The following is a 27,135-nucleotide window of genomic DNA, read 5'->3' as shown; positions in this document are numbered from 1 at the left end:
TTGATAGGTTCAGTCTTGGCTGCTCCGGGATTATCGGGGAGCGATATTCCGCGGCGTGAGATGTGGGAGATCATACCTTATACATAATATTGTGTGAGCGCGTCCTGCTACGCGGGCTTGTGGTTTAACACGCGTGGGCAACTGCAGTCTTCAAGGGCCACCAACAGGTCAGGTTTTCAGAATATCCCAGCTTCAGCACAGTGGCTCAATCAGTCTCGGCTTCAGCGCAGGTGGCTCAATCAGTCCCCCACCACTACACCACCACAGAGCTGCAGGAATAGCACTTTCCCACCACTGCACCGTCACACAGCTGCAGGAACAGCACTTTCCCACCACTACATCATCACACAGCTGCAGGAACAGCACTTTCCCACCACTACACCGTCACACAGCTGCAGGAACAGCGCTTTCCCACCACTACATCATCACACAGCTGCAGGAACAACACTTTCCCACCACTACACCGTCACACAGCTGCAGGAACAGCACTTTCCCACCACTACATCATCACAAAGCTGCAGGAACAGCACTTTCCCACCACTACACCGTCACACAGCTGCAGGAACAGACCTTTCCCACCTCTACACCGTCACACAGCTGCAGGAACAGCACTTTCCCACCACTACATTGTCACACAGCTGCAGGAACAGCACTTTCCCACCACTACACCGTCACACAGCTGCAGGAACAGCACTTTCCCACCACTACACCGTCACACAGCTGCAGGAACAGCCCTTTCCCACCACTACACCGTCACAGAGCTGCAGGAACAGCACTTTCCCACCATTACACCATCACACAGCTGCAGGAACAGCACTTTCCCACCACTACACCGTCACACAGCTGCAGGAACAGCACTTTCCCACCACTACACCGTCACACTGCTGCAGGAACAGCACTTTCCCACCACTACACCATCACACAGCTGCAGGAACAGACCTTCCCCACCACTACACCGTCACACAGCTCCAGGAACAGCACTTTTCCACCACTACACCGTCACACAGCTGCAGGAACAGCACTTTCCCACCACTACACCGTCACAGAGCTGCAGGAACAGCACTTTCCCACTCTACACCGTCCCACAGCTGCAGGAACAGCACTTTCCCACCACTACACCGTCACACAGCTGCAGGAACAGCACTTTCCCACCAGTACACCATCACACAGCTGCAGGAACAGCACTTTCCCACCAGTACACTGTCACAGAGCTGCAGGAACAGCACTTTCCCACCACTACACTGTCACAGAGCTGCAGGAACAGCACTTTTCCACCACTACACCGTCACAAAGCTGCAGGAACAGCACTTTCCCACCACTACACCGTCACACAGCTGCAGGAACAACACTTTCCCACTCTACACCGTCCCACAGCTGCAGGAACAGCACTTTCCCACCACTACACCGTCACACAGCTGCAGGAACAGCACTTTCCCACCAGTACACCATCACACAGCTGCAGGAACAGCACTTTCCCACCAGTACACTGTCACAGAGCTGCAGGAACAGCACTTTCCCACCACTACACCGTCACAGAGCTGCAGGAACACACTTTCCCACCACTACACCATCACACAGCTGCAGGAACAGCACTTTCCCACCAGTACACTGTCACAGAGCTGCAGGAACAGCACTTTCCCACCAGTACACTGTCACAGAGCTGCAGGAACAGCACTTTCCCACCAGTACACCGTCACAGAGCTGCAGGAACAGCACTTTCCCACCAGTACACCGTCACACAGCTGCAGGAACAGCACTTTCCCACCAGTACACCATCACAGAGCTGCAGGAACACGGGGAGCTGATGACCATGAGAGGTTTGATAGGTTCAGTCTTGGCTGCTCCGGGATTATCGGGGAGCGATATTCCGCGGCGTGAGATGTGGGAGATCATACCTTATACATAATATTGTGTGAGCGCGTCCTGCTACGCGGGCTTGTGGTTTAACACGCGTGGGCAACCGCAGTCTTCAAGGGCCACCAACAGGTCAGGTTTTCAGAATATCCCAGCTTCAGCACAGTTGGCTCAATCAGTCTCGGCTTCAGCGCAGGTGGCTCAATCAGTCCCTGCTTCAGCACGAGTGGCTCAATCAATGGCTCAGTCTTTGACTCAGCCACTGATTGAGCCACCTTTGCTGAAACAGGGATATTCTTTAAACCTGACCTGTGGCCCTTGAGAACTGAACCCCCTGTCTAAAACGTAGACGCAGGAACGTATACTGCGTGTTATCCCCAAAATATAGTGAGAGGGGAGAGAGAAAATGCAAGAGTGGGGCCCCAATTTAAATACGCGCAGCGATATCCCAGCACACTGCGCACAGAACAGCTCTGCGCTCGCTGCTCCGCTCTCACGCGCAGCGATATCCCAGCACACTGCGCACAGAACAGCTCTGCGCTCGCTGCTCCGCTCTCACGCGCAGCGATATCCCAGCACACTGCGCACAGAACAGCTCTGCGCTCGCTGCTCCGCTCTCACGCGCAGCGATATCCCAGCACACTGCGCACAGAACAGCTCTGCGCTCGCTGCTCCGCTCTCACGCGCAGCGATATCCCAGCACACTGCGCACAGAACAGCTCTGCGCTCGCTGCTCCGCTCTCACGCGCAGCGATATCCCAGCACACTGCGCACAGAACAGCTCTGCGCTCGCTGCTCCGCTCTCACGCGTAGCGATATCCCAGCACATTGCGCACAGAACAGCTCTGCGCTCGCTGCTCCGCTCTCACGCGCAGCGATATCCCAGCACATTGCGCACAGAACAGCTCTGCGCTCGCTGCTCCGCTCTCACGCGCGGCGATATCCCAGCACACTGCGCACAGAACAGCTCTGCGCTCGCTGCTCCGCTCTCACGCGCGGCGATATCCCAGCACACTGCGCACAGAACAGCTCTGCGCTCGCTGCTCCGCTCTCACGCGCAGCGATATCCCAGCACACTGCGCACAGAACAGCTCTACGCTCGCTGCTCCGCTCTCACGCGCAGCGATATCCCAGCACACTGCGCACAGAACAGCTCTGCGCTCGCTGCTCCGCTCTCACGCGCAGCGATATCCCAGCACACTGCGCACAGAACAGCTCTGCGCTCGCTGCTCCGCTCTCACGCGCAGCGATATCCCAGCACACTGCGCACAGAACAGCTCTGCGCTCGCTGCTCCACTCTCACGCGCAGCGATATCCCAGCACACTGCGCACAGAGCAGCTCTGCGCTCGCTGCTCCGCTCTCACGCGCAGCGATATCCCAGCACACTGCGCACAGAACAGCTCTGCGCTCGCTGCTCTGCTCTCACGCGCAGCAATATCGCAGCACACTGCGCACAGAACAGCTCTGCGCTCGCTGCTCCGCTCTCACGCGCAGCGATATCCCAGCACACTGCGCACAGAACAGCTCTGCGCTCGCTGCTCCGCTCTCACGCGCAGCGATATCCCAGCACACTGCGCACAGAACAGCTCTGCGCTCGCTGCTCCGCTCTCACGCGCAGCGATATCCCAGCACATTGCGCACAGAACAGCTCTGCGCTCGCTTCTCCGCTCTCACGCGCAGCGATATCCCAGCACACTGCGCACAGAACAGCTCTGCGCTCGCTGCTCCGCTCTCACGCGCAGCGATATCCCAGCACACTGCGCACAGAACAGCTCTGCGCTCGCTGCTCCGCTCTCACGCGCAGCGATATCCCAGCACACTGCGCACAGAACAGCTCTGCGCTCGCTGCTCCGCTCTCACGCGTAGCGATATCCCAGCACACTGCGCACAGAACAGCTCTGCGCTCGCTGCTCCGTTCTCACGCGCAGCGATATCCCAGCACACTGCGCACAGAACAGCTCTGCGCTCGCTGCTCCGCTCTCACGCGCGGCGATATCCCAGCACACTGCGCACAGAACAGCTCTGCGCTCGCTGCTCCGCTCTCACGCGCAGCGATATCCAGCACACTGCGCACAGAACAGCTCTGCGCTCGCTGCTCCGCTCTCACGCGCGGCGATATCCCAGCACACTGCGCACAGAACAGCTCTGCGCTCGCTGCTCCGCTCTCACGCGCGGCGATATCCCAGCACATTGCGCACAGAACAGCTCTGCGCTCGCTGCTCTGCTCACGCGCGGCGATATCCCAGCACACTGCGCACAGAACAGCTCTGCGCTCGCTGCTCCGCTCTCATGCGCGGCGATATCCCAGCACACTGCGCACAGAACAGCTCTGCGCTCGCTGCTCCGCTCTCACGCGCGGCGATATCCCAGCACACTGCGCACAGAACAGCTCTGCGCTCGCTGCTCCGCTCTCACGCGCGGCGATATCCCAGCACACTGCGCACAGAACAGCTCTGCGCTCGCTGCTCCGCTCTCACGCGCATCGATATCCCAGCACATTGCGCACAGAACAGCTCTGCGCTCGCTGCTCCGCTCTCACGCGCAGCGATATCCCAGCACACTGCGCACAGAACAGCTCTACGCTCGCTGCTCCACTCTCACGCGCAGCGATATCCCAGCACACTGCGCACAGAACAGCTCTGCGCTCGCTGCTCCGCTCTCACGCGCAGCGATATCCCAGCACACTGCGCACAGAACAGCTCTGCGCTCGCTGCTCCGCTCTCACGCGCAGCGATATCCCAGCACACTGCGCACAGAGCAGCTCTGCGCTCGCTGCTCCGATCTCACGCGTAGCGATATCCCAGCACATTGCGCACAGAACAGCTCTGCGCTCGCTGCTCCGCTCTCACGCGCAGCGATATCCCAGCACACTGCGCACAGAACAGCTCTGCGCTCGCTGCTCCGCTCTCACGAGCAGCGATATCGCAGCACACTGCGCACAGAACAGCTCTGCGCTCGCTGCTCCGCTCTCACGCGCAGCGATATCCCAGCACACTGCGCACAGAACAGCTCTGCGCTCGCTGCTCCGCTCTCACGCGCAGCGATATCACAGCACACTGCGCACAGAACAGCTCTGCGCTCGCTGCTCCGCTCTCACGCGCAGCGATATCCCAGCACACTGCGCACAGAACAGCTCTGCGCTCGCTGCTCCGCTCTCACGCGCAGCGATATCCCAGCACACTGCGCACAGAACAGCTCTGCGCTCGCTGCTCCGCTCTCACGCGCGGCGATATCCCAGCACACTGCGCACTGAACAGCTCTGCGCTCGCTGCTCCGCTCTCACGCGCGGCGATATCCCAGCACACTGCGCACAGAACAGCTCTGCGCTCGCTGCTCCGCTCTCACGCGCGGCGATATCCCAGCACACTGCGCACTGAACAGCTCTGCGCTCGCTGCTCCGCTCTCACGCGCGGCGATATCCCAGCACACTGCGCACAGAACAGCTCTGCGCTCGCTGCTCCGCTCTCACGCGCAGCGATATCCCAGCACACTGCGCACAGAACAGCTCTGCGCTCGCTGCTCCGCTCACGCGCGGCGATATCCCAGCACACTGCGCACAGAACAGCTCTGCGCTCGCTGCTCCGCTCTCACGCGCAGCGATATCCCAGCACACTGCGCACAGAACAGCTCTGCGCTCGCTGCTCCGCTCTCACGCGTAGCGATATCCCAGCACACTGCGCACAGAACAGCTCTGCGCTCGCTGCTCCGCTCTCACCGCAGCGATATCCCAGCACACTGCGCACAGAACAGCTCTGCGCTCGCTGCTCCGCTCTCACCGCAGCGATTTCCCAGCACACTGCGCACAGAACAGCTCTGCGCTCGCTGCTCCGCTCACGCGCAGCGATATCCCAGCACATTGCGCACAGAACAGCTCTGCGCTCGCTGCTCCGCTCTCACGCGCGGCGATATCCCAGCACACTGCGCACAGAACAGCTCTGCGCTCGCTGCTCCGCTCTCACGCGCGGCGATATCCCAGCACACTGCGCACAGAACAGCTCTGCGCTCGCTGCTCCGCTCTCACGCGCGGCGATATCCCAGCACACTGCGCACAGAACAGCTCTGCGCTCGCTGCTCCGCTCTCACGCGCGGCGATATCCCAGCACACTGCGCACAGAACAGCTCTGCGCTCGCTGCTCCGCTCTCACGCGCGGCGATATCCCAGCACACTGCGCACAGAACAGCTCTGCGCTCGCTGCTCCGCTCTCACGCGCAGCGATATCCCAGCACACTGCGCACAGAACAGCTCTGCGCTCGCTGCTCCGCTCTCACGCGCGGCGATATCCCAGCACACTGCGCACAGAACAGCTCTGCGCTCGCTGCTCCGCTCTCACGCGCGGCGATATCCCAGCACACTGCGCACAGAACAGCTCTGCGCTCGCTGCTCCGCTCTCACGCGCGGCGATATCCCAGCACACTGCGCACAGAACAGCTCTGCGCTCGCTGCTCCGCTCTCACGCGCGGCGATATCCCAGCACACTGCGCACAGAACAGCTCTGCGCTCGCTGCTCCGCTCTCACGCGCGGCGATATCCCAGCACACTGCGCACAGAACAGCTCTGCTCTCGCTGCTCCGCTCTCACGCGCGGCGATATCCCAGCACACTGCGCACAGAACAGCTCTGCGCTCGCTGCTCCGCTCTCACGCGCGGCGATATCCCAGCACACTGCGCACAGAACAGCTCTGCGCTCGCTGCTCCGCTCTCACGCGCAGCGATATCCCAGCACACTGCGCACAGAACAGCTCTGCGCTCGCTGCTCCGCTCTCACGCGCAGCGATATCCCAGCACACTGCGCACAGAACAGCTCTGCGCTCGCTGCTCCGCTCTCACGCGCAGCGATATCCCAGCACACTGCGCACAGAACAGCTCTGCGCTCGCTGCTCCGCTCTCACGCGCAGCGATATCCCAGCACACTGCGCACAGAACAGCTCTGCGCTCGCTGCTCCGCTCTCACGCGCAGCGATATCCCAGCACACTGCGCACAGAACAGCTCTGCGCTCGCTGCTCCGCTCTCACGCGCAGCGATATCCCAGCACACTGCGCACAGAGCAGCTCTGCGCTCGCTGCTCCGCTCTCACGCGCAGCGATATCCCAGCACACTGCGCACAGAACAGCTCTGCGCTCGCTGCTCCGCTCTCACGCGCAGCGATATCGCAGCACACTGCGCACAGAACAGCTCTGCGCTCGCTGCTCCGCTCTCACGCGCAGCGATATCCCAGCACACTGCGCACAGAACAGCTCTGCGCTCGCTGCTCCGCTCTCACGCGCAGCGATATCCCAGCACACTGCGCACAGAACAGCTCTGCGCTCGCTGCTCCGCTCTCACGCGCAGCGATATCCCAGCACACTGCGCACAGAACAGCTCTGCGCTCGCTGCTCCGCTCTCACGCGCAGCGATATCCCAGCACATTGCGCACAGAACAGCTCTGCGCTCGCTGCTCCGCTCTCACGCGCAGCGATATCCCAGCACACTGCACACAGAACAACTCTGCGCTCGCTGCTCCGCTCTCACGCGCAGCGATATCCCAGCACACTGCGCACAGAACAGCTCTGCGCTCGCTGCTCCGCTCTCACGCGCAGCGATATCCCAGCACATTGCGCACAGAACAGCTCTGCGCTCGCTGCTCCGCTCTCACGCGCAGCGATATCCCAGCACATTGTGCACAGAACAGCTCTGCGCTCGCTGCTCCGCTCTCACCGCAGCGATATCCCAGCACACTGCACACAGAACAGCTCTGCGCTCGCTGCTCCGCTCTCACGCGCAGCGATATCCAGCACACTGCGCACAGAACAGCTCAGTGCTCGCTGCTCCACTCTCACGCGCAGCGATATCCCAGCACACTGCGCACAGAACAGCTCTGCGCTCGCTGCTCCGCTCTCACGCGCAGCGATATCCCAGCACACTGCGCACAGAACAGCTCTGCGCTCGCTGCTCCGCTCTCACGCGCAGCGATATCCCAGCACATTGCGCACAGAACAGCTCTGCGCTCGCTGCTCCGCTCTCACGCGCAGCGATATCGCAGCACACTGCGCACAGAACAGCTCTGCGCTCGCTGCTCCGCTCTCACGCGCGGCGATATCCCAGCACATTGCGCACAGAACAGCTCTGCGCTCGCTGCTCCGCTCACGCGCGGCGATATCCCAGCACACTGCGCACAGAACAGCTCTGCGCTCGCTGCTCCGCTCTCACGCGCGGCGATATCCCAGCACACTGCGCACAGAACAGCTCTGCGCTCGCTGCTCCGCTCTCACGCGCGGCGATATCCCAGCACACTGCGCACAGAACAGCTCTGCGCTCGCTGCTCCGCTCTCACGCGCGGCGATATCCCAGCACACTGCGCACAGAACAGCTCTGCGCTCGCTGCTCCGCTATCACGCGCAGCGATATCCCAGCACATTGCGCACAGAACAGCTCTGCGCTCGCTGCTCCGCTCTCACGCGCAGCGATATCCCAGCACACTGCGCACAGAACAGCTCTGCGCTCGCTGCTCCGCTCTCACGCGCAGCGATATCCCAGCACACTGCGCACAGAACAGCTCTGCGCTCGCTGCTCCGCTCTCACGCGCAGCGATATCCCAGCACACTGCGCACAGAACAGCTCTGCGCTCGCTGCTCCGCTCTCACGCGCAGCGATATCCCAGCACACTGCGCACAGAACAGCTCTGCGCTCGCTGCTCCGCTCTCACGCGTAGCGATATCCCAGCACACTGCACACAGAACAGCTCTGCGCTCGCTGCTCCGCTCTCACGCGCAGCGATATCCCAGCACATTGCGCACAGAACAGCTCTGCGCTCGCTGGTCCGCTCTCACGCGCAGCGATATCCCAGCACATTGCGCACAGAACAGCTCTGCGCTCGCTGCTCCGCTCTCACGCGCAGCGATATCCCAGCACATTGCGCACAGAACAGCTCTGCGCTCGCTGCTCCGCTCTCACGCGTAGCGATATCCCAGCACACTGCGCACAGAACAGCTCTGCGCTCGCTGCTCCGCTCACGCGCGGCGATATCCCAGCACACTGCGCACAGAACAGCTCTGCGCTCGCTGCTCCGCTCTCACGCGCAGCAATATCCCAGCACACTGCGCACAGAACAGCTCTGCGCTCGCTGCTCCGCTCTCACGCGTAGCGATATCCCAGCACACTGCGCACAGAACAGCTCTGCGCTCGCTGCTCCGCTCTCACGCGCAGCGATATCCCAGCACATTGCGCACAGAACAGCTCTGCGCTCGCTGCTCCGCTCTCACGCGCAGCGATATCCCAGCACACTGCGCACAGAACAGCTCTGCGCTCGCTGCTCCGCTCTCACGCGCAGCGATATCCCAGCACACTGCGCACAGAACAGCTCTGCGCTCGCTGCTCCGCTCTCACGCGCAGCGATATCCCAGCACATTGCGCACAGAACAGCTCTGCGCTCGCTGCTCCGCTCTCACGCGTAGCGATATCCCAGCACACTGCGCACAGAACAGCTCTGCGCTCCGCTCACGCGCGGCGATATCCCAGCACATTGCGCACAGAACAGCTCTGCGCTCGCTGCTCCGCTCTCACGCGCAGCGATATCCCAGCACACTGCGCACAGAACAGCTCTGCACTCGCTGCTCCGCTCTCACGCGCAGCGATATCCCAGCACATTGCGCACAGAACAGCTCTGCGCTCGCTGCTCCGCTCTCACGCGTAGCGATATCCCAGCACACTGCGCACAGAACAGCTCTGCGCTCGCTGCTCCGCTCTCACGCGCAGCGATATCCCAGCACACTGCGCACAGAACAGCTCTGCGCTCGCTGCTCCGCTCTCACGCGCAGCGATATCCCAGCACATTGCGCACAGAACAGCTCTGCGCTCGCTGCTCCGCTCACGCGCGGCGATATCCCAGCACACTGCGCACAGAACAGCTCTGCGCTCGCTGCTCCGCTCACGCGCAGCGATATCCCAGCACACTGCGCACAGAACAGCTCTGCGCTCGCTGCTCCGCTCTCACGCGCAGCGATATCCCAGCACATTGCGCACAGAACAGCTCTGCGCTCGCTGCTCCGCTCTCACGCGCAGCGATATCCCAGCACATTGCGCACAGAACAGCTCTGCGCTCGCTGCTCCGCTCTCACGCGCAGCGATATCCCAGCACACTGCGCACAGAGCAGCTCTGCACTCGCTGCTCCGCTCTCACGCGCAGCGATATCCCAGCACATTGCGCACAGAACAGCTCTGCGCTCGCTGCTCCGCTCTCACGCGCAGCGATATCCCAGCACATTGCGCACAGAACAGCTCTGCGCTCGCTGCTCCGCTCTCACGCGTAGCGATATCCCAGCACACTGCGCACAGAACAGCTCTGCGCTCGCTGCTCCGCTCTCACGCGCAGCGATATCCCAGCACACTGCGCACAGAACAGCTCTGCGCTCGCTGCTCCGCTCTCACGCGCGGCGATATCCCAGCACACTGCGCACAGAACAGCTCTGCGCTCGCTGCTCCGCTCTCACGCGCAGCGATATCCCAGCACATTGCGCACAGAACAGCTCTGCGCTCGCTGCTCCGCTCACGCGCGGCGATATCCCAGCACATTGCGCACAGAACAGCTCTGCGCTCGCTGCTCCACTCTCACGCGCAGCGATATCCCAGCACACTGCGCACAGAACAGCTCTGCGCTCGCTGCTCCGCTCTCACGCGCAGCGATATCCCAGCACATTGCGCACAGAACAGCTCTGCGCTCGCTGCTCCGCTCTCACGCGTAGCGATATCCCAGCACACTGCACACAGAACAGCTTTGCGCTCGCTGCTCCGCTCTCACGTGCGGCGATATCCCAGCACACTGCGCACAGAACAGCTCTGCGCTCGCTGCTCCGCTCTCACGCGTAGCGATATCCCAGCACATTGCGCACAGAACAGCTCTGCGCTCGCTGCTCCGCTCTCACGCGCAGCGATATCCCAGCACACTGCGCACAGAACAGCTCTGCGCTTTCTGCTCCGCTCTCACGCGCAGCGATATCCCAGCACGTTGCGCACAGAACAGCTCTGCGCTCGCTGCTCCGCTCTCACGCGCGGCGATATCCCAGCACATTGCGCACAGAACAGCTCTGCGCTCGCTGCTCCGCTCTCACGCGCAGCGATATCCCAGCACACTGCGCACAGAACAGCTCTGCGCTCGCTGCTCCGCTCTCACGCGCGGCGATATCCCAGCACATTGCGCACAGAACAGCTCTGCGCTCGCTGCTCCGCTCTCACGCGCAGCGATATCCCAGCACATTGCGCACAGAACAGCTCTGCGCTCGCTGCTCCGCTCTCACGCGCGGCGATATCCCAGCACACTGCACACAGAACAGCTCTGCGCTCGCTGCTCCGCTCTCACGCGCGGCGATATCCCAGCACATTGCGCACAGAACAGCTCTGCGCTCGCTGCTCCGCTCACGCGCGGCGATATCCCAGCACATTGCGCACAGAACAGCTCTGCGCTCGCTGCTCCGCTCTCACGCGCAGCGATATCCCAGCACATTGCGCACAGAACAGCTCTGCGCTCGCTGCTCCGCTCTCACGCGTAGCGATATCCCAGCACACTGCACACAGAACAGCTCTGCGCTCGCTGCTCCGCTCTCACGCGCAGCGATATCCCAGCACACTGCGCACAGAACAGCTCTGCGCTCGCTGCTCCGCTCTCACGCGTAGCGATATCCCAGCACACTGCGCACAGAACAGCTCTGCGCTCGCTGCTCCGCTCTCACGCGTAGCGATATCCCAGCACATTGCGCACAGAACAGCTCTGCGCTCGCTGCTCCGCTCACGCGCGGCGATATCCCAGCACATTGCGCACAGAACAGCTCTGCGCTCGCTGCTCCGCTCTCACGCGCGGCGATATCCCAGCACACTGCACACAGAACAGCTCTGCGCTCGCTGCTCCGCTCTCACGCGCAGCGATGTCCCAGCACACTGCGCACAGAACAGCTCTGCGCTCGCTGCTCCGCTCTCACGCGCAGCGATATCCCAGCACACTGCGCACAGAACAGCTCTGCGCTCGCTGCTCCGCTCTCACGCGCAGCGATATCCCAGCACACTGCGCACAGAACAGCTCTGCGCTCGCTGCTCCGCTCTCACGCGCAGCGATATCCCAGCACATTGCGCACAGAACAGCTCTGCGCTCGCTGCTCCGCTCTCACGCGTAGCGATATCCCAGCACACTGCGCACAGAACAGCTCTGCGCTCGCTGCTCCGCTCTCACGCGCGGCGATATCCCATCACACTGCGCACAGAACAGCTCTGCGCTCCGCTCACGCGCGGCGATATCCCAGCACATTGCGCACAGAACAGCTCTGCGCTCGCTGCTCCGCTCTCACGCGCAGCGATATCCCAGCACACTGCGCACAGAACAGCTCTGCGCTCGCTGCTCCGCTCTCACGCGCAGCGATATCCCAGCACATTGCGCACAGAACAGCTCTGCGCTCGCTGCTCCGCTCTCACGCGCAGCGATATCCCAGCACACTGCGCACAGAACAGCTCTGCGCTCGCTGCTCCGCTCTCACGCGCAGCGATATCCCAGCACATTGCGCACAGAACAGCTCTGCGCTCGCTGCTCCGCTCACGCGCGGCGATATCCCAGCACATTGCGCACAGAACAGCTCTGCGCTCGCTGCTCCGCTCACGCGCGGCGATATCCCAGCACACTGCGCACAGAACAGCTCTGCGCTCGCTGATCCGCTCACGCGCAGCGATATCCCAGCACATTGCGCACAGAACAGCTCTGCGCTCGCTGCTCCGCTCTCACGCGCAGCGATATCCCAGCACATTGCGCACAGAACAGCTCTGCGCTCGCTGCTCCGCTCTCACGCGCAGCGATATCCCAGCACATTGCGCACAGAACAGCTCTGCGCTCGCTGCTCCGCTCTCACGCGCGGCGATATCCCAGCACACTGCGCACAGAACAGCTCTGCGCTCGCTGCTCCGCTCTCACGCGCAGCGATATCCCAGCACACTGCGCACAGAACAGCTCTGCGCTCGCTGCTCCGCTCTCACGCGCAGCGATATCCCAGCACATTGCGCACAGAACAGCTCTGCGCTCGCTGCTCCGCTCTCACGCGCAGCGATATCCCAGCACATTGCGCACAGAACAGCTCTGCGCTCGCTGCTCCGCTCTCACGCGCAGCGATATCCCAGCACATTGCGCACAGAACAGCTCTGCGCTCGCTGCTCCGCTCTCACGCGTAGCGATATCCCAGCACACTGCGCACAGAACAGCTCTGCGCTCGCTGCTCCGCTCACGCGCGGCGATATCCCAGCACACTGCGCACAGAACAGCTCTGCGCTCGCTGCTCCGCTCACGCGCGGCGATATCCCAGCACATTGCGCACAGAACAGCTCTGCGCTCGCTGCTCCGCTCTCACGCGCAGCGATATCCCAGCACATTGCGCACAGAACAGCTCTGCGCTCGCTGCTCCGCTCTCACGCGTAGCGATATCCCAGCACACTGCACACAGAACAGCTCTGCGCTCGCTGCTCCGCTCTCACGCGTAGCGATATCCCAGCACATTGCGCACAGAACAGCTCTGCGCTCGCTGCTCCGCTCTCACGCGCAGCGATATCCCAGCACACTGCCCACAGAACAGCTCTGCGCTCGCTGCTCCGCTCTCACGCGCAGCGATGTCCCAGAACACTGCGCACAGAACAGCTCTGCGCTCGCTGCTCCGCTCTCACGCGCAGCGATATCCCAGCACACTGCGCACAGAACAGCTCTGCGCTCGCTGCTCCGCTCTCACGCGCAGCGATATCCCAGCACGTTGCGCACAGAACAGCTCTGCGCTCGCTGCTCCGCTCTCACGCGCGGCGATATCCCAGCACATTGCGCACAGAACAGCTCTGCGCTCGCTGCTCCGCTCTCACGCGCAGCGATATCCCAGCACACTGCGCACAGAACAGCTCTGCGCTCGCTGCTCCGCTCTCACGCGCGGCGATATCCCAGCACATTGCGCACAGAACAGCTCTGCGCTCGCTGCTCCGCTCTCACGCGCAGCGATATCCCAGCACATTGCGCACAGAACAGCTCTGCGCTCGCTGCTCCGCTCACGCGCGGCGATATCCCAGCACATTGCGCACAGAACAGCTCTGCGCTCGCTGCTCCGCTCTCACGCGCAGCGATATCCCAGCACATTGCGCACAGAACAGCTCTGCGCTCGCTGCTCCGCTCTCACGCGCAGCGATATCCCAGCACATTGCGCACAGAACAGCTCTGCGCTCGCTGCTCCGCTCTCACGCGTAGCGATATCTCAGCACACTGCACACAGAACAGCTCTGCGCTCGCTGCTCCGCTCTCACGCGCAGCGATATCCCAGCACACTGCGCACAGAACAGCTCTGCGCTCGCTGCTCCGCTCTCACGCGTAGCGATATCCCAGCACATTGCGCACAGAACAGCTCTGCGCTCGCTGCTCCGCTCACGCGCGGCGATATCCCAGCACATTGCGCACAGAACAGCTCTGCGCTCGCTGCTCCGCTCTCACGCGCAGCGATGTCCCAGCACACTGCGCACAGAACAGCTCTGCGCTCGCTGCTCCGCTCTCACGCGCAGCGATATCCCAGCACACTGCGCACAGAACAGCTCTGCGCTCGCTGCTCCGCTCTCACGCGCAGCGATATCCCAGCACACTGCGCACAGAACAGCTCTGCGCTCGCTGCTCCGCTTTCACGCGCAGCGATATCCCAGCACATTGCGCACAGAACAGCTCTGCGCTCGCTGCTTCGCTCTCACGCGCAGCGATATCCCAGCACATTGCGCACAGAACAGCTCTGCGCTCGCTGCTCCGCTCTCACGCGCAGCGATATCCCAGCACATTGCGCTCAGAACAGCTCTGCGCTCGCTGCTCCGCTCTCACGCGCAGCGATATTCCAGCACATTGCGCACAGAACAGCCCTGCGCTCGCTGCTCCGCTCTCACGCGCAGCGATATCCCAGCACACTGCGCACAGAACAGCTCTGCGCTCGCTGCTCCGCTCTCACGCGCAGCGATATCCCAGCACATTGCGCACAGAACAGCTCTGCGCTCGCTGCTCCGCTCTCACGCGCAGCGATATCCCAGCACATTGCGCACAGAACAGCTCTGCGCTCGCTGCTCCGCTCTCACGCGCAGCGATATCCCAGCACACTGCGCACAGAACAGCTCTGCGCTCGCTGCTCCGCTCTCACGCGCAGCGATATCCCAGCACACTGCGCACAGAACAGCTCTGCGCTCGCTGCTCCGCTCTCACGCGCAGCGATATCCCAGCACACTGCGCACAGAACAGCTCTGCGCTCGCTGCTCCGCTCTCACGCGCAGCGATATCCCAGCACACTGCGCACAGAACAGCTCTGCGCTCGCTGCTCCGCTCTCACGCGCAGCGATATCCCAGCACATTGCGCACAGAACAGCTCTGCGCTCGCTGCTCCGCTCTCACGCGCAGCGAAATCCCAGCACACTGCGCACAGAACAGCTCTGTGCTCGCTGCTCCGCTCTCACCGCAGCGATATCCCAGCACACTGCGCACAGAACAGCTCTGCGCTCGCTGCTCCGCTCTCACGCGCAGCGATATCCCAGCACACTGCGCACAGAACTACTCTGCGCTCGCTGCTCCGCTCTCACCGCAGCGATATCCCAGCACACTGCGCACAGAACAGCTCTGCGCTCGCTGCTCCGCTCTCACGCGCAGCGATATCCCAGCACACTGCACACAGAACAACTCTGCGCTCGCTGCTCCGCTCTCACGCGCAGCGATATCCCAGCACACTGCGCACAGAACAACTCTGCGCTCGCTGCTCCGCTCTCACGCGCAGCGATATCCCAGCACACTGCGCACAGAACAACTCTGCGCTCGCTGCTCCGCTCTCACGCGCAGCGATATCCCAGCACACTGCGCACTGAACAGCTCTGCGCTCGCTGCTCCGCTCTCACGCGCAGCGATATCCCAGCACACTGCGCACAGAACAGCTCTGCGCTCGCTGCTCCGCTCTCACGCGCAGCGATATCCCAGCACACTGCGCACAGAACAGCTCTGCGCTCGCTGCTCCGCTCTCACGTGCAGCGATATCCCAGCACACTGCGCACAGAACAGCTCTACGCTCGCTGCTCCGCTCTCACGGGCAGCGATATCCCAGCACACTGCGCACAGAACAGCTCTGCGCTCGCTGCTCCGCTCTCACGCGCAGCGATATCCCAGCACATTGCGCACAGAACAGCTCTGCGCTCGCTGCTCCGCTCTCACGCGCATCGATATCCCAGCACACTGCGCACAGAACAACTCTGCGCTCGCTGCTCCGCTCTCACACGCAGCGATATCCCAGCACACTGCGCACAGAACAACTCTGCGCTCGCTGCTCCGCTCTCACGCGCAGCGATATCCCAGCACACTGCGCACAGAACAACTCTGCGCTCGCTGCTCCGCTCTCACGCGCAGCGATATCCCAGCACACTGCGCACAGAACTACTCTGCGCTCGCTGCTCCGCTCTCACGCGCATCTCCAGCATGTTCCTTGATTTCCGGTGGCGTGAGCACGCAGCAGCACAGCTCCGCATTACTGCAGCACAGGACAGTCCTGGCTCTGCCGCCGCGGTACCCAGGTATGCACCTGTAAGACGCGGCCGTTCTCAACGTAACGTCTTTTACACTTAACAGTTTGTGTCACTATCCCTCCCGGTAGCCGAGGAGTTAAACCCGTTCAATTCAAGAAGGGTCAGCAACACGCTCAGCAACACGCTCAGCAACACGCTCAGCAACTCGCTCAGCAACACGCTCAGCAACACGCTCAGCAACACGCTCAGCAACACGCTCAGCAACACGCTCAGCAACACGCTCAGCAACACGCTCAGCAACTCGCTCAGCAACACGCTCAGCAACTCGCTCAGCAACACGCTCAGCAACTCGCTCAGCAACACGCTCAGCAACACGCTCAGCAACACGCTCAGCAACTCGCTCAGCAACACGCTCAGCAGCTCGCTCAGCAGCACGCTCAGCAACACGCTCAGCAACTCGCTCAGCAACACGCTCAGCAACACGCTCAGCAACACGCTCAGCAACACGCTCAGCAACACGCTCAGCAACTCGCTCAGCAACACGCTCAGCAACACGCTCAGCAACACGCTCAGCACCCGCCAGTGTTGGTTAAATGTTAGTGTGAGACGCTGTGTGATTGGGTACATACAGTACAACATTTTATTGAACGGTTGTATCTGTGTACCTTGTTTTGTCTCTGATTAAAAACATCATCATGAGTACCGTGAGTATTCTCAGTATTAATTAATCTGCTCACATCTGACACCTGCTGGTATCCCGGATAAATCTCCTTTTCTGCGCATCACTTTGGTCGCCTTGCTACATGAATAATAAAGGTTATGGGGTGAATTCTGCGTTCTCCGAAGGGGCCGCTGTGGCTGTGTTTAGTTAGGAATTCCCATTCACGTCAGGAGATGGATTGGTATGAGAAGAACGGCAAAGGAATCGCCAGTCTGTGCACAATAAATGGATGGGGCGGTGTGAAAGCTACAGTATTAAGAAGTCCAGTTGATTACAATATAACAAATCATAACAACAATGAAGTGATATAGAACCAAGGGTGAAGTCCACAGAACATCCAGGCGGCTTTCCCAGGAACCACCGCGAAATCTATAAAACAAGAAGGAACAGCGCACGCCTCATGTGGAGTCTGCACTTTTTCCTCTTGAGATATATACTGTATATATATACAGTGGTCGACAAATCACCCAAAAATCTACTCGCCGGACAAAAAAATCTACTCGCCACCTAGTACCACACGTGTGCTGCTTGGGCAAATAGGAGCTCACCACGATGTTAAATCCACTCGCCCGGGGCGAGCAAATGTATAGGTTTGTCGAACACTGTATATATATATATATATATATATATATATATATATATATATAGCAACTGTAAATATTCCTGTATATTCATTTGCATGTCTATATATATATATATATATATATCTCCCAGTGGCCAGCACGTGAGACCTCCTCCTGGAGGAGACTTTGCTTGGAAACGTGGGCGATTTCTGCACCTTCTACTGACACCACATCGGGGCGAGGGGATATTATCAGGGAGTACGTTGAAGAAGGATATATTTTGGAGCCAAAACAGAGCGTCTAAATAGGAAGTGCTGGCCATCGTGGACAGTTCAGTGGCCGAGCCTCCGTGGCTGTGGCTGGTCTCGGACAAACAATATCACAATACTCTGCGGGATTTAATAACCTGTTATGTGTATGTAAGGCCCGGCAGCTGATAACATGTTGTTGTATACACCCTGGCAGCTGTTTTTACAGGGAGAGAGGGGATATATATATATATATATATATATATATATATATATATATATATATATATATATATATATATATAATATATATATAATATATATATATATATATAATATATATATAATATATATATATATATATATATATATATATATATATATATAGGCAATACGATACCGCACGTGGACGAATATCAGAGGCAGCACTCCAAATGAATATCAAAAATCCTGTATTATTCAACAAAACATCATATCCATCGTTTCGGTCCTCAAACGGGACCTTTGTCAAGGTGATGATTAACAGAGTGAACTAAGAACACATATAAATACCCCCAGAAACCCCAAAATCTACAGGTGCAGCATATAAATTGATTAAAACAAAAATCACATCCATAATGTTAAATCCCTGTGTCCTGTCAGTGTATCAGCCTTCTCTGCAGCTCCTGTTTACTTCCTGATATATAAAACGCATGTGCTGCACATACACCAGTAAATGGTTAATTAGCAGTGCTGCTAGTCTAAGAAACAAGTCGAATAACACTACACATCTAAAGACTACATATATGAAATGACAATGGTCTCTAGCTATAAGGAGCAAGCAGGACACACCAACTAATGAAATAAATAACTATATCAAATTAATGAATAACATTATGGGAGTCTAAATAGATGACCATATGCAGCACTTAACATTAAAACACCCAATATCAAAGTGAGAAAACATACTAAATGTAAACATATATAATGATGTGTACTGACCAAAAGATTTATAATAAATAACTGAAATAACACAAATCATTACTGCAACTTATACTAACCATCAAAATAAATCATACGTTTGTCTATAATTTGTCATATTGGAAATAGGTATTTTGTTATCAACCTAAAACACATAGAACTAAGAGTGCATCGAACAATAACAGCTGTAGCATGACCACGCACCGCAATGGCAGTCATCAGCTGCCACTCAATACACATAGATAAAGTCAGTATATAACAATGAATTTCCAAAAATACCGACTTGACGTATAAAAAGTATTTCAGGTCTATCTGGTAGAACTTAATGGACATGATGAATCATTAATAAACATAGAACATGTTATGTCATGAACTGATAATCAGAAAACCGTAGTGTGGAATCAAAAACATAAATGGTAGATGGCATAAAGAGTGCGTCCGCCAGTACTAGAAACATATCCATCAGATCATCAAGGATAATCAGTAAGAAACTTATTGGTGGTAAGCAAACGAATTGTATGCACAGACATAGTCCGGATAGCAGATGAGAAGATGTCCTATAGACTCTAATCCTGGGGACGAAAAGTCACCTACAGTATTACAGATGAGAACTATCTGGACAAATTTGTTATAAAAAGCAACTCAATTGAAATTCCTCGTTTAACCCACGAGGACTTAATGTGTCCAAATTATAGATTGTTCTTGCTTCAAGTTGCAATAGGGATCTCTTGCGATCTCCTCCTCTGGATGGTGCCTTGACCTGTGCAATTGGCATACACCTCATGGTCAATTACCTGCTATATATATATATATATATATATTTGCCACAGCCACGAAGGCTCGGCCTCTGAGCAGGCCACGCTGGCCACCACTTCCTATTTAGACCCTCTGTTTTGGCTCCAAAATATATCCTTCTTCAACCTTTCTCCCGAAATCTCCCACGTTTCCAGGCGGTCTCCTCTAGGAGGAGGTCTCCCGTGCTGGCCACTGGGCAGCAGAAGTGGTGAAGGTTCATCTAATGATGGAAGAGGGAACCCTACATCCCTGTTTGGAAAAGGGACTCGGAAGTTACCGGGGCCGTTAGGTGCCATACCGGGTGGGATTATGGAAAGTAAGTCACGTGCCCCTTATCTTCCATCGTATGTAACTGGAATCATATGCCTTTGTACCATGATAAGTTGGGATATATATCGCGACATGCCATTCAAGCTTTAGATGTAGGAGTAAGTGGTGAAAAATGACACCCGGTGACGTATCAACATTTGCTAAGTCCCAATTTTGAACGCAGGAGGGGGTGCATTTTTATGACGCTGCAGTAAGAAGTATTGGAGCTCGATCGCCATTCAATACAATGGCAGTTATGGCCGGATCAAACGCCGATACCCCTTATCGCAGCTTCCCGAATCCCGGAGATTGTGCCTTCATACAGGAGACAGCGGAGTCGCCGTGATACAACACAGCCGGAATATTGTGTGGTATGGGAGATACCGTGGGTTGTGCGGTAATATCTTCCGATGAGATTGCTATATTACTCTTTGACTTGGTGTTGTCTTTGAGTTCTTCTGCTCTCTGTGTTCTTCTCTCACCCACATTTCTCTCCCCCTCTCTTTCTTTGGGGCGTCTCCTCCCCCTCCCTGTGTTTTGTGTCCCGCAGAGATTACATCCGGCAGGAGCTGGACGCTGGTTACCCCGGGGCTGTGTATGAGGACCCGACCGCTCTGACCCGAATCATCACTGCTCTGACGGGTGAGAATCTGCCCTGTGTGGCAGAATAGTGAGCTGCTTAGCCCAAGGAAAGATTTGGGGCCGTATTTACTAAGCGGTGCTACTCTATAAGACCCCTCCCATGCTGGAAGACACGTTACCCCCATTCACTTGAATGGGTTAATTTTGGGAATAACCAATCTACGCATCCAGGTAAATGCCTTTATAATGTTAGCTGGGTGTCTCAGAAACCTGTTGTGGCCGTGGGTCACGGGGAGAGGTCACGGGTCACGGGGAGAGGCCGCGGTCACGGGAGAGGTCACGGGGAGAGGCCGCGGGTCACGGGGAGAGGCCGCGGGTCACGGGGAGAGGCCGCGGGTCACGGGGAGAGGCCACGAGTCACGGGGAGAGGTCACAGGGAGAGGCCGCGGGTCACGGGGAGAGGCCACGGGTCACGGGGAGAGGTCACAGGGAGAGGCCGCGGGTCACGGGGAGAGGCCGCGGGTCACGGGGAGAGGCCGCGGGTCACGGGGAGAGGCCACGGGTCACGGGGACAGGCCGCAGGTCACGGGGAGGTGCATGGAAAACACTGACCTAAGATGAGGGGAGGACGCGCTCTCCGGACGGGCAAATGCTTTTTGAACATTGGATGACTTCAGACAGAAGGGATGAGACGGATGAAATGACCCCTCCCAGCGCACGGGATGACCCCGCCCAGGTCTCAGCGCACGGGATGACCCCTCCCAGGTCTCAGCGCACGGGATGACCCCTCCCAGGTCTCAGTGCGCGGGATGACCCCTCCCAGGTCTCAGCGCACGGGGTGACCCCTCCCAGGTCTCAGCGCACGGGATGACCCCTCCCAGGTCTCAGCGCACGGGATGACCCCTCTCAGGTCTCAGCGCACGGGGTGACCCCTCCCAGGTCTCAGCGCACAGGATGACCCCTCCCAGGTCTTAGCGCACGGGATGACCCCTCCCAGGTCTCAGCGCACGGGATGACCCCTCCCAGGTCTCAGCGCACGGGATGACCCCTCCCAAGTCTCAGTGCACGGGATGACCCCTCCCAAGTCTCAGCGCACGGGATGACCCCTCCCAGGTCTCAGCGCACGGGATGACCCCTCCCAGGTCTCAGCGCACGGGATGACCCCTCCCAGGTCTCAGCGCGCGGGATGACCCCTCCCAGGTCTCAGCGCGCGGGATGACCCCTCCCAGGTCTCAGCGCCCGGGGTGACCCCTCACAGGTCTCAGCGCACGGGATGACCCCTCCCAGGTCTCAGCGCGCGGGATGACCCCTCCCAGGTCTCAGCGCACGGGATGACCCCTACCAGGTCTCAGCGCACGGGATGACCCCTCCCAGGTCTCAGCGCGCGGGATGACCCCTCCCAGGTCTCAGCGCACGGGATGACCCCTCCCAGGTCTCAGCGCACGGGGTGACCCCTCCCATGTCTCAGCGCTCGGGATGACCCCTCCCAGGTCTCAGCGCACGGGGTGACCCCTCCCAGGTCTCAGCGCACGGGATGACCCCTCCCAGGTCTCAGCGCACGGGATGACCCCTCCCAGGTCTCAGCGCACGGGATGACCCCTCCCAGGTCTCAGCGCACGGGATGACCCCTCCCAGGTCTCAGCGCACGGGGTGACCCCTCCCATGTCTCAGCGCACGGGATGACCCCTCCCAGGTCTCAGCGCACGGGGTGACCCCTCCCAGGTCTCAGCGCACGGGGTGACCCCTCCCTTGTCTCAGCGCACGGGGTGACCCCTCCCAAGTCTCAGCGCACGGGGTGACCCCTCCCAGGTCTCAGCGCACGGGATGACCCCTCTCAGGTCTCAGCGCACGGGGTGACCCCTCCCTTGTCTCAGCGCACGGGATGACCCCTCCCAAGTCTCAGCGCACGGGATGACCCCTCACGGGATGACCCCTCCCAGGTCTCAGCGCACAGGATGACCCCTCCCATGTCTCAGCGCACGGGATGACCCCTCTCAGGTCTCAGCGCACGGGATGACCCCTCCCAGGTCTCAGCGCACGGGATGACCCCTCCCAGGTCTCAGCGCACGGGATGACCCCTCCCAGGTCTCAGCGCACGGGGTGACCTCGCCCAGGTCTCAGCGCACGGGATGACCCCTCCCAGGTCTCAGCGCACGGGATGACCCCTCCCAGGTCTCAGCGCACGGGATGACCCCTCCCAGGTCTCAGCGCGCGGGGTGACCCCTCCCAGGTCTCAGCGCACGGGATGACCCCTCCCAGGTCTCAGCGCGCGGGGTGACCCCTCCCAGGTCTCAGCGCACAGGATGACCCCTCCCAGGTCTCAGCGCACGGGATGACCCCTCCCTTGTCTCAGTGCACGGGATGACCCCTCCCAGGTCTCAGCGCACGGGATGACCCCTCCCAGGTCTCAGCGCACGGGGTGACCCCTCCCAAGTCTCAGCGCACGGGGTGACCCCTCCCAGGTCTCAGCGCACGGGATGACCCCTCCCAGGTCTCAGCGCACGGGATGACCCCTCCCAAGTCTCAGCGCACGGGATGACCCCTCACGGGATGACCCCTCCCAGGTCTCAGCGCACGGGATGACCCCTCCCATGTCTCAGCGCACGGGATGACCCCTCTCAGGTCTCAGCGCACGGGATGACCCCTCCCAGGTCTCAGCGCACGGGATGACCCCTCCCAGGTCTCAGCGCACGGGATGACCCCTCCCAGGTCTCAGCGCACGGGGTGACCCCGCCCAGGTCTCAGCGCACGGGATGACCCCTCCCAGGTCTCAGCGCACGGGATGACCCCTCCCAGGTCTCAGCGCACGGGATGACCCCTCCCAGGTCTCAGCGCGCGGTGTGACCCCTCCCAGGTCTCAGCGCACGGGATGACCCCTCCCAGGTCTCAGCGCACGGGATGACCCCTCCCTTGTCTCAGCGCGCGGGGTGACCCCTCCCAGGTCTCAGCGCACGGGGTGACCCCTCCCAGGTCTCAGCGCACGGGGTGACCCCTCCCAAGTCTCAGCGCACTGGATGACCCCTCCCAGGTCTCAGCGCACGGGATGACCCCTCCCAGGTCTCAGCGCACGGGATGACCCCTCTCAGGTCTCAGCGCACGGGATGACCCCTCCCAGGTCTCAGTGCACGGGATGACCCCTCCCAGGTCTCAGCGCACGGGATGACCCCTCCCAGGTCTCAGCGCACGGGGTGACCCCTCCCAGGTCTCAGCACACGGGATGACCCTTCCCAGGTCTCAGCGCACGGGATGACCCCTCCCAGGTCTCAGCGCGCGGGGTGACCCCTCCCAGGTCTCAGCGCACGGGATGACCCCTCTCAGGTCTCAGCGCGCGGGGTGACCCCTCCCAGGTCTCAGCGCACGGGATGACCCCTCCCAGGTCTCAGCGCACGGGATGACCCCTCCCAGGTCTCAGCGCACGGGGTTATATACCGACTAATAAGCAAATGTTCCAAAATACCTAGAAATGTCAGGGTTTGCTATAAGAAAAAAAAGTACTTAATCACACAGAGGAAACCCCTACATATGCCACTTGCAATAGTACACGTAGGTCCTACAGTACGAGGAATCGCCCCTTTATATCAGAACCAAAATATAAGCCCTCCAAATAACTGAGAACATCCATAAATCCCACACACAGTGCGGTGTCCCACACACAGTGCGGTGTCCCACACACAGTGCTGTGTCCCGCACGCAGACACGCCCGGCACGAGGCGGCCTAAATATAACGGAAAGGCTCAGATCTGATAGAGCGTGGGGCTTCACACCAGGTGGGGAAGGGGCCGCGAGGCTCTTATCTGCTGGACATCTTTAGGTCTCCGTGGTACTGGTGGGCCTGTTGGAAGCCGCTAGGAACCCTGCGTTTGCCAGTTCCCCACCACTCTTGTGGAGACCCCTCCAGTTTGATTGAAGGTCTCATTGCGGCTTTTCGTTACCAGGCCTGGTGATGGTGATCACGCTCTGCTCCCTGCTCATGAAGACGCGTCACGCATGGCTCTTTGCGTCTCCAATACTGCCGTTGCTGGCCCGGGTGGCTGGCCTCCCTCTCCATGCCATGCCTCTGCTCAACACCTTCTCCGTCTCCCTGACCCTACTAGAGGTTTTCTACGTCACGGTTTCCAACCTGGGTGTTCTCCTCGGCCTCTTCAAGAACGCCTACCAAGAGGTGGTACAGGTACGGAGGAGGGGGTGTTTAAATGAAGGGGTGATGCGGTGTTCCCCCGTCCCTCATTCCTTCTCTCCTACTTTCTTTTTCCCCGGGCCCTTCTTCTGGAGGTAATTATGTTTGCAGTATTTATTGTTCTCTGTTGATAAAATGCTACCTGCATGTATATATATTTCGACATGCAAGTGCAAATATAAGGCCAATATATTGGGCTTTTTTTTCTTGTCACGAACGGCACACCTGTGAGCTCGGGACTTGTACCTGTGAGCGCGGGACTTGTACCTGTGAGCGCGGGACTTGTACCTGTGAGCGCCCCGTGTACCTGTGAGCGCGGGACTTGTACCTGTGAGCGCGGGACTTGTACCTGTCAGCGCGGGACTTGTACCTGTGAGCGCGGGACTTGTACCTGTGAGCGCGGGACTCGTACCTGTGAGCGCGGGACTCGTACCTGTGAGCGCGGGACTCGTACCTGTGAGCGCGGGACTCGTACCTGTGAGCGCGGGACTCGTACCTGTGAGCGCGGGACTCGTACCTGTGAGCGCGGGACTCGTACCTGTGAGCGCGGGACTCGTACCTGTGAGCGCGGGACTCGTACCTGTGAGCGCGGGACTCGTACCTGTGAGCGAGGGACTCGTACCTGTGAGCGCGGGACTCGTACCTGTGAGCGCGGGACTCGTACCTGTGAGCGCGGGACTCGTGCCTGTGAGCGCGGGACTCGTGCCTGTGAGCGCGGGACTCGTGCCTGTGAGCGCGGGACTCGTGCCTGTGAGCGCGGGACTCGTGCCTGTGAGCGCGGGACTCGTACCTGTGAGCTCGGGACTCGTACCTGTGAGCGCGGGACTCGTACCTGTGAGCTCGGGACTCGTACCTGTGAGCGCGGGACTCGTACCTGTGAGCTCGGGACTCGTACCTGTGAGCTCGGGACTCGTGCCTGTGAGCGCGGGACTCGTGCCTGTGAGCGCGGGACTCGTGCCTGTGAGCGCGGGACTTGTACCTGTGAGCTCGGGACTTGTACCTGTGAGCTCGGGACTTGTACCTGTGAGCTCGGGACTTGTACCTGTGAGCTCGGATCTTGTACCTGTGAGCGCGGGACTCGTACCTGTGAGCGCGGGACTCGTACCTGTGAGCGCCCCGTGTACCTGTGAGCGCGGGACTCGTACCTGTGAGCGCCCCGTGTACCTGTGAGCGCGGGACTTGTGCCTGTGAGCGCGGCACTTGTGCCTGTGAGCGCGGGACTTGTACCTGTGAGCTCGGGACTTGTACCTGTGAGCTCGGGACTTGTACCTGTGAGCTCGGGACTTGTACCTGTGAGCTCGGGACTTGTACCTGTGAGCTCGGGACTTGTACCTGTGAGCGCGGGACTTGTACCTGTGAGTGCGGGACTCGTACCTGTGAGCGCCCCGTGTACCTGTGAGCGCGGGACTTGTACCTGTGAGCGCGGGACTCGTACCTGTGAGCGCGGGACTCGTACCTGTGAGCGCGGGACTCGTACCTGTGAGCGCGGGACTCGTACCTGTGAGCGCGGGACTCGTACCTGTGAGCGCGGGACTCGTACCTGTGAGCGCGGGACTCGTACCTGTGAGCGCGGGACTCGTACCTGTGAGCGCGGGACTCGTACCTGTGAGCGCGGGACTCGTACCTGTGAGCGCGGGACTCGTACCTGTGAGCGCGGGACTCGTACCTGTGAGCGCGGGACTCGTACCTGTGAGCGCGGGACTCGTACCTGTGAGCGCGGGACTCGTACCTGTGAGCGCGGGACTCGTACCTGTGAGCGCGGGACTCGTACCTGTGAGCGCGGGACTCGTACCTGTGAGCGCGGGACTCGTACCTGTGAGCGCGGGACTCGTACCTGTGAGCGCGGGACTCGTACCTGTGAGCGAGGGACTCGTACCTGTGAGCGCGGGACTCGTACCTGTGAGCGCGGGACTCGTACCTGTGAGCGCGGGACTCGTGCCTGTGAGCGCGGGACTCGTGCCTGTGAGCGCGGGACTCGTGCCTGTGAGCGCGGGACTCGTGCCTGTGAGCGCGGGACTCGTGCCTGTGAGCGCGGGACTCGTACCTGTGAGCTCGGGACTCGTACCTGTGAGCGCGGGACTCGTACCTGTGAGCTCGGGACTCGTACCTGTGAGCGCGGGACTCGTACCTGTGAGCTCGGGACTCGTACCTGTGAGCTCGGGACTCGTACCTGTGAGCGCGGGACTCGTGCCTGTGAGCGCGGGACTCGTGCCTGTGAGCGCGGGACTTGTACCTGTGAGCTCGGGACTTGTACCTGTGAGCTCGGGACTTGTACCTGTGAGCTCGGATCTTGTACCTGTGAGCGCGGGACTCGTACCTGTGAGCGCGGGACTCGTACCTGTGAGCGCCCCGTGTACCTGTGAGCGCGGGACTCGTACCTGTGAGCGCCCCGTGTACCTGTGAGCGCGGGACTTGT

At 59.8% G+C, this 27,135-nt stretch overlaps 1 protein-coding gene across 4 annotated transcripts in view; it reads left to right on the top strand.

The window, feature by feature from the left end:
• Positions 1-27,135, top strand: part of LOC142467841 (RING finger protein 145-like) — a 98,407-nt gene that overhangs the window by 7,562 nt on the left and 63,710 nt on the right. For all 4 annotated transcript variants that reach the window (XR_012788511.1, XM_075573763.1, XM_075573744.1 and 1 more), the window contains exons 4-5: positions 20,511-20,602; positions 24,478-24,713. Coding sequence is in view for 3 of the 4 variants with exons in the window: in XM_075573763.1 (XP_075429878.1) it covers positions 20,511-20,602; positions 24,478-24,713 (328 nt within the window). In the remaining variant the exon portion in view is untranslated. The remainder of the gene's footprint in view (positions 1-20,510; positions 20,603-24,477; positions 24,714-27,135) is intronic.

This window comes from Ascaphus truei, chromosome 1 (genome assembly GCF_040206685.1).
Source record: "Ascaphus truei isolate aAscTru1 chromosome 1, aAscTru1.hap1, whole genome shotgun sequence".
Taxonomy (NCBI): domain Eukaryota; kingdom Metazoa; phylum Chordata; class Amphibia; order Anura; family Ascaphidae; genus Ascaphus; species Ascaphus truei.
The sequence above is the reverse complement of the archived record's forward strand: the minus strand, read 5'-3'. Positions and strand labels throughout refer to the sequence as shown.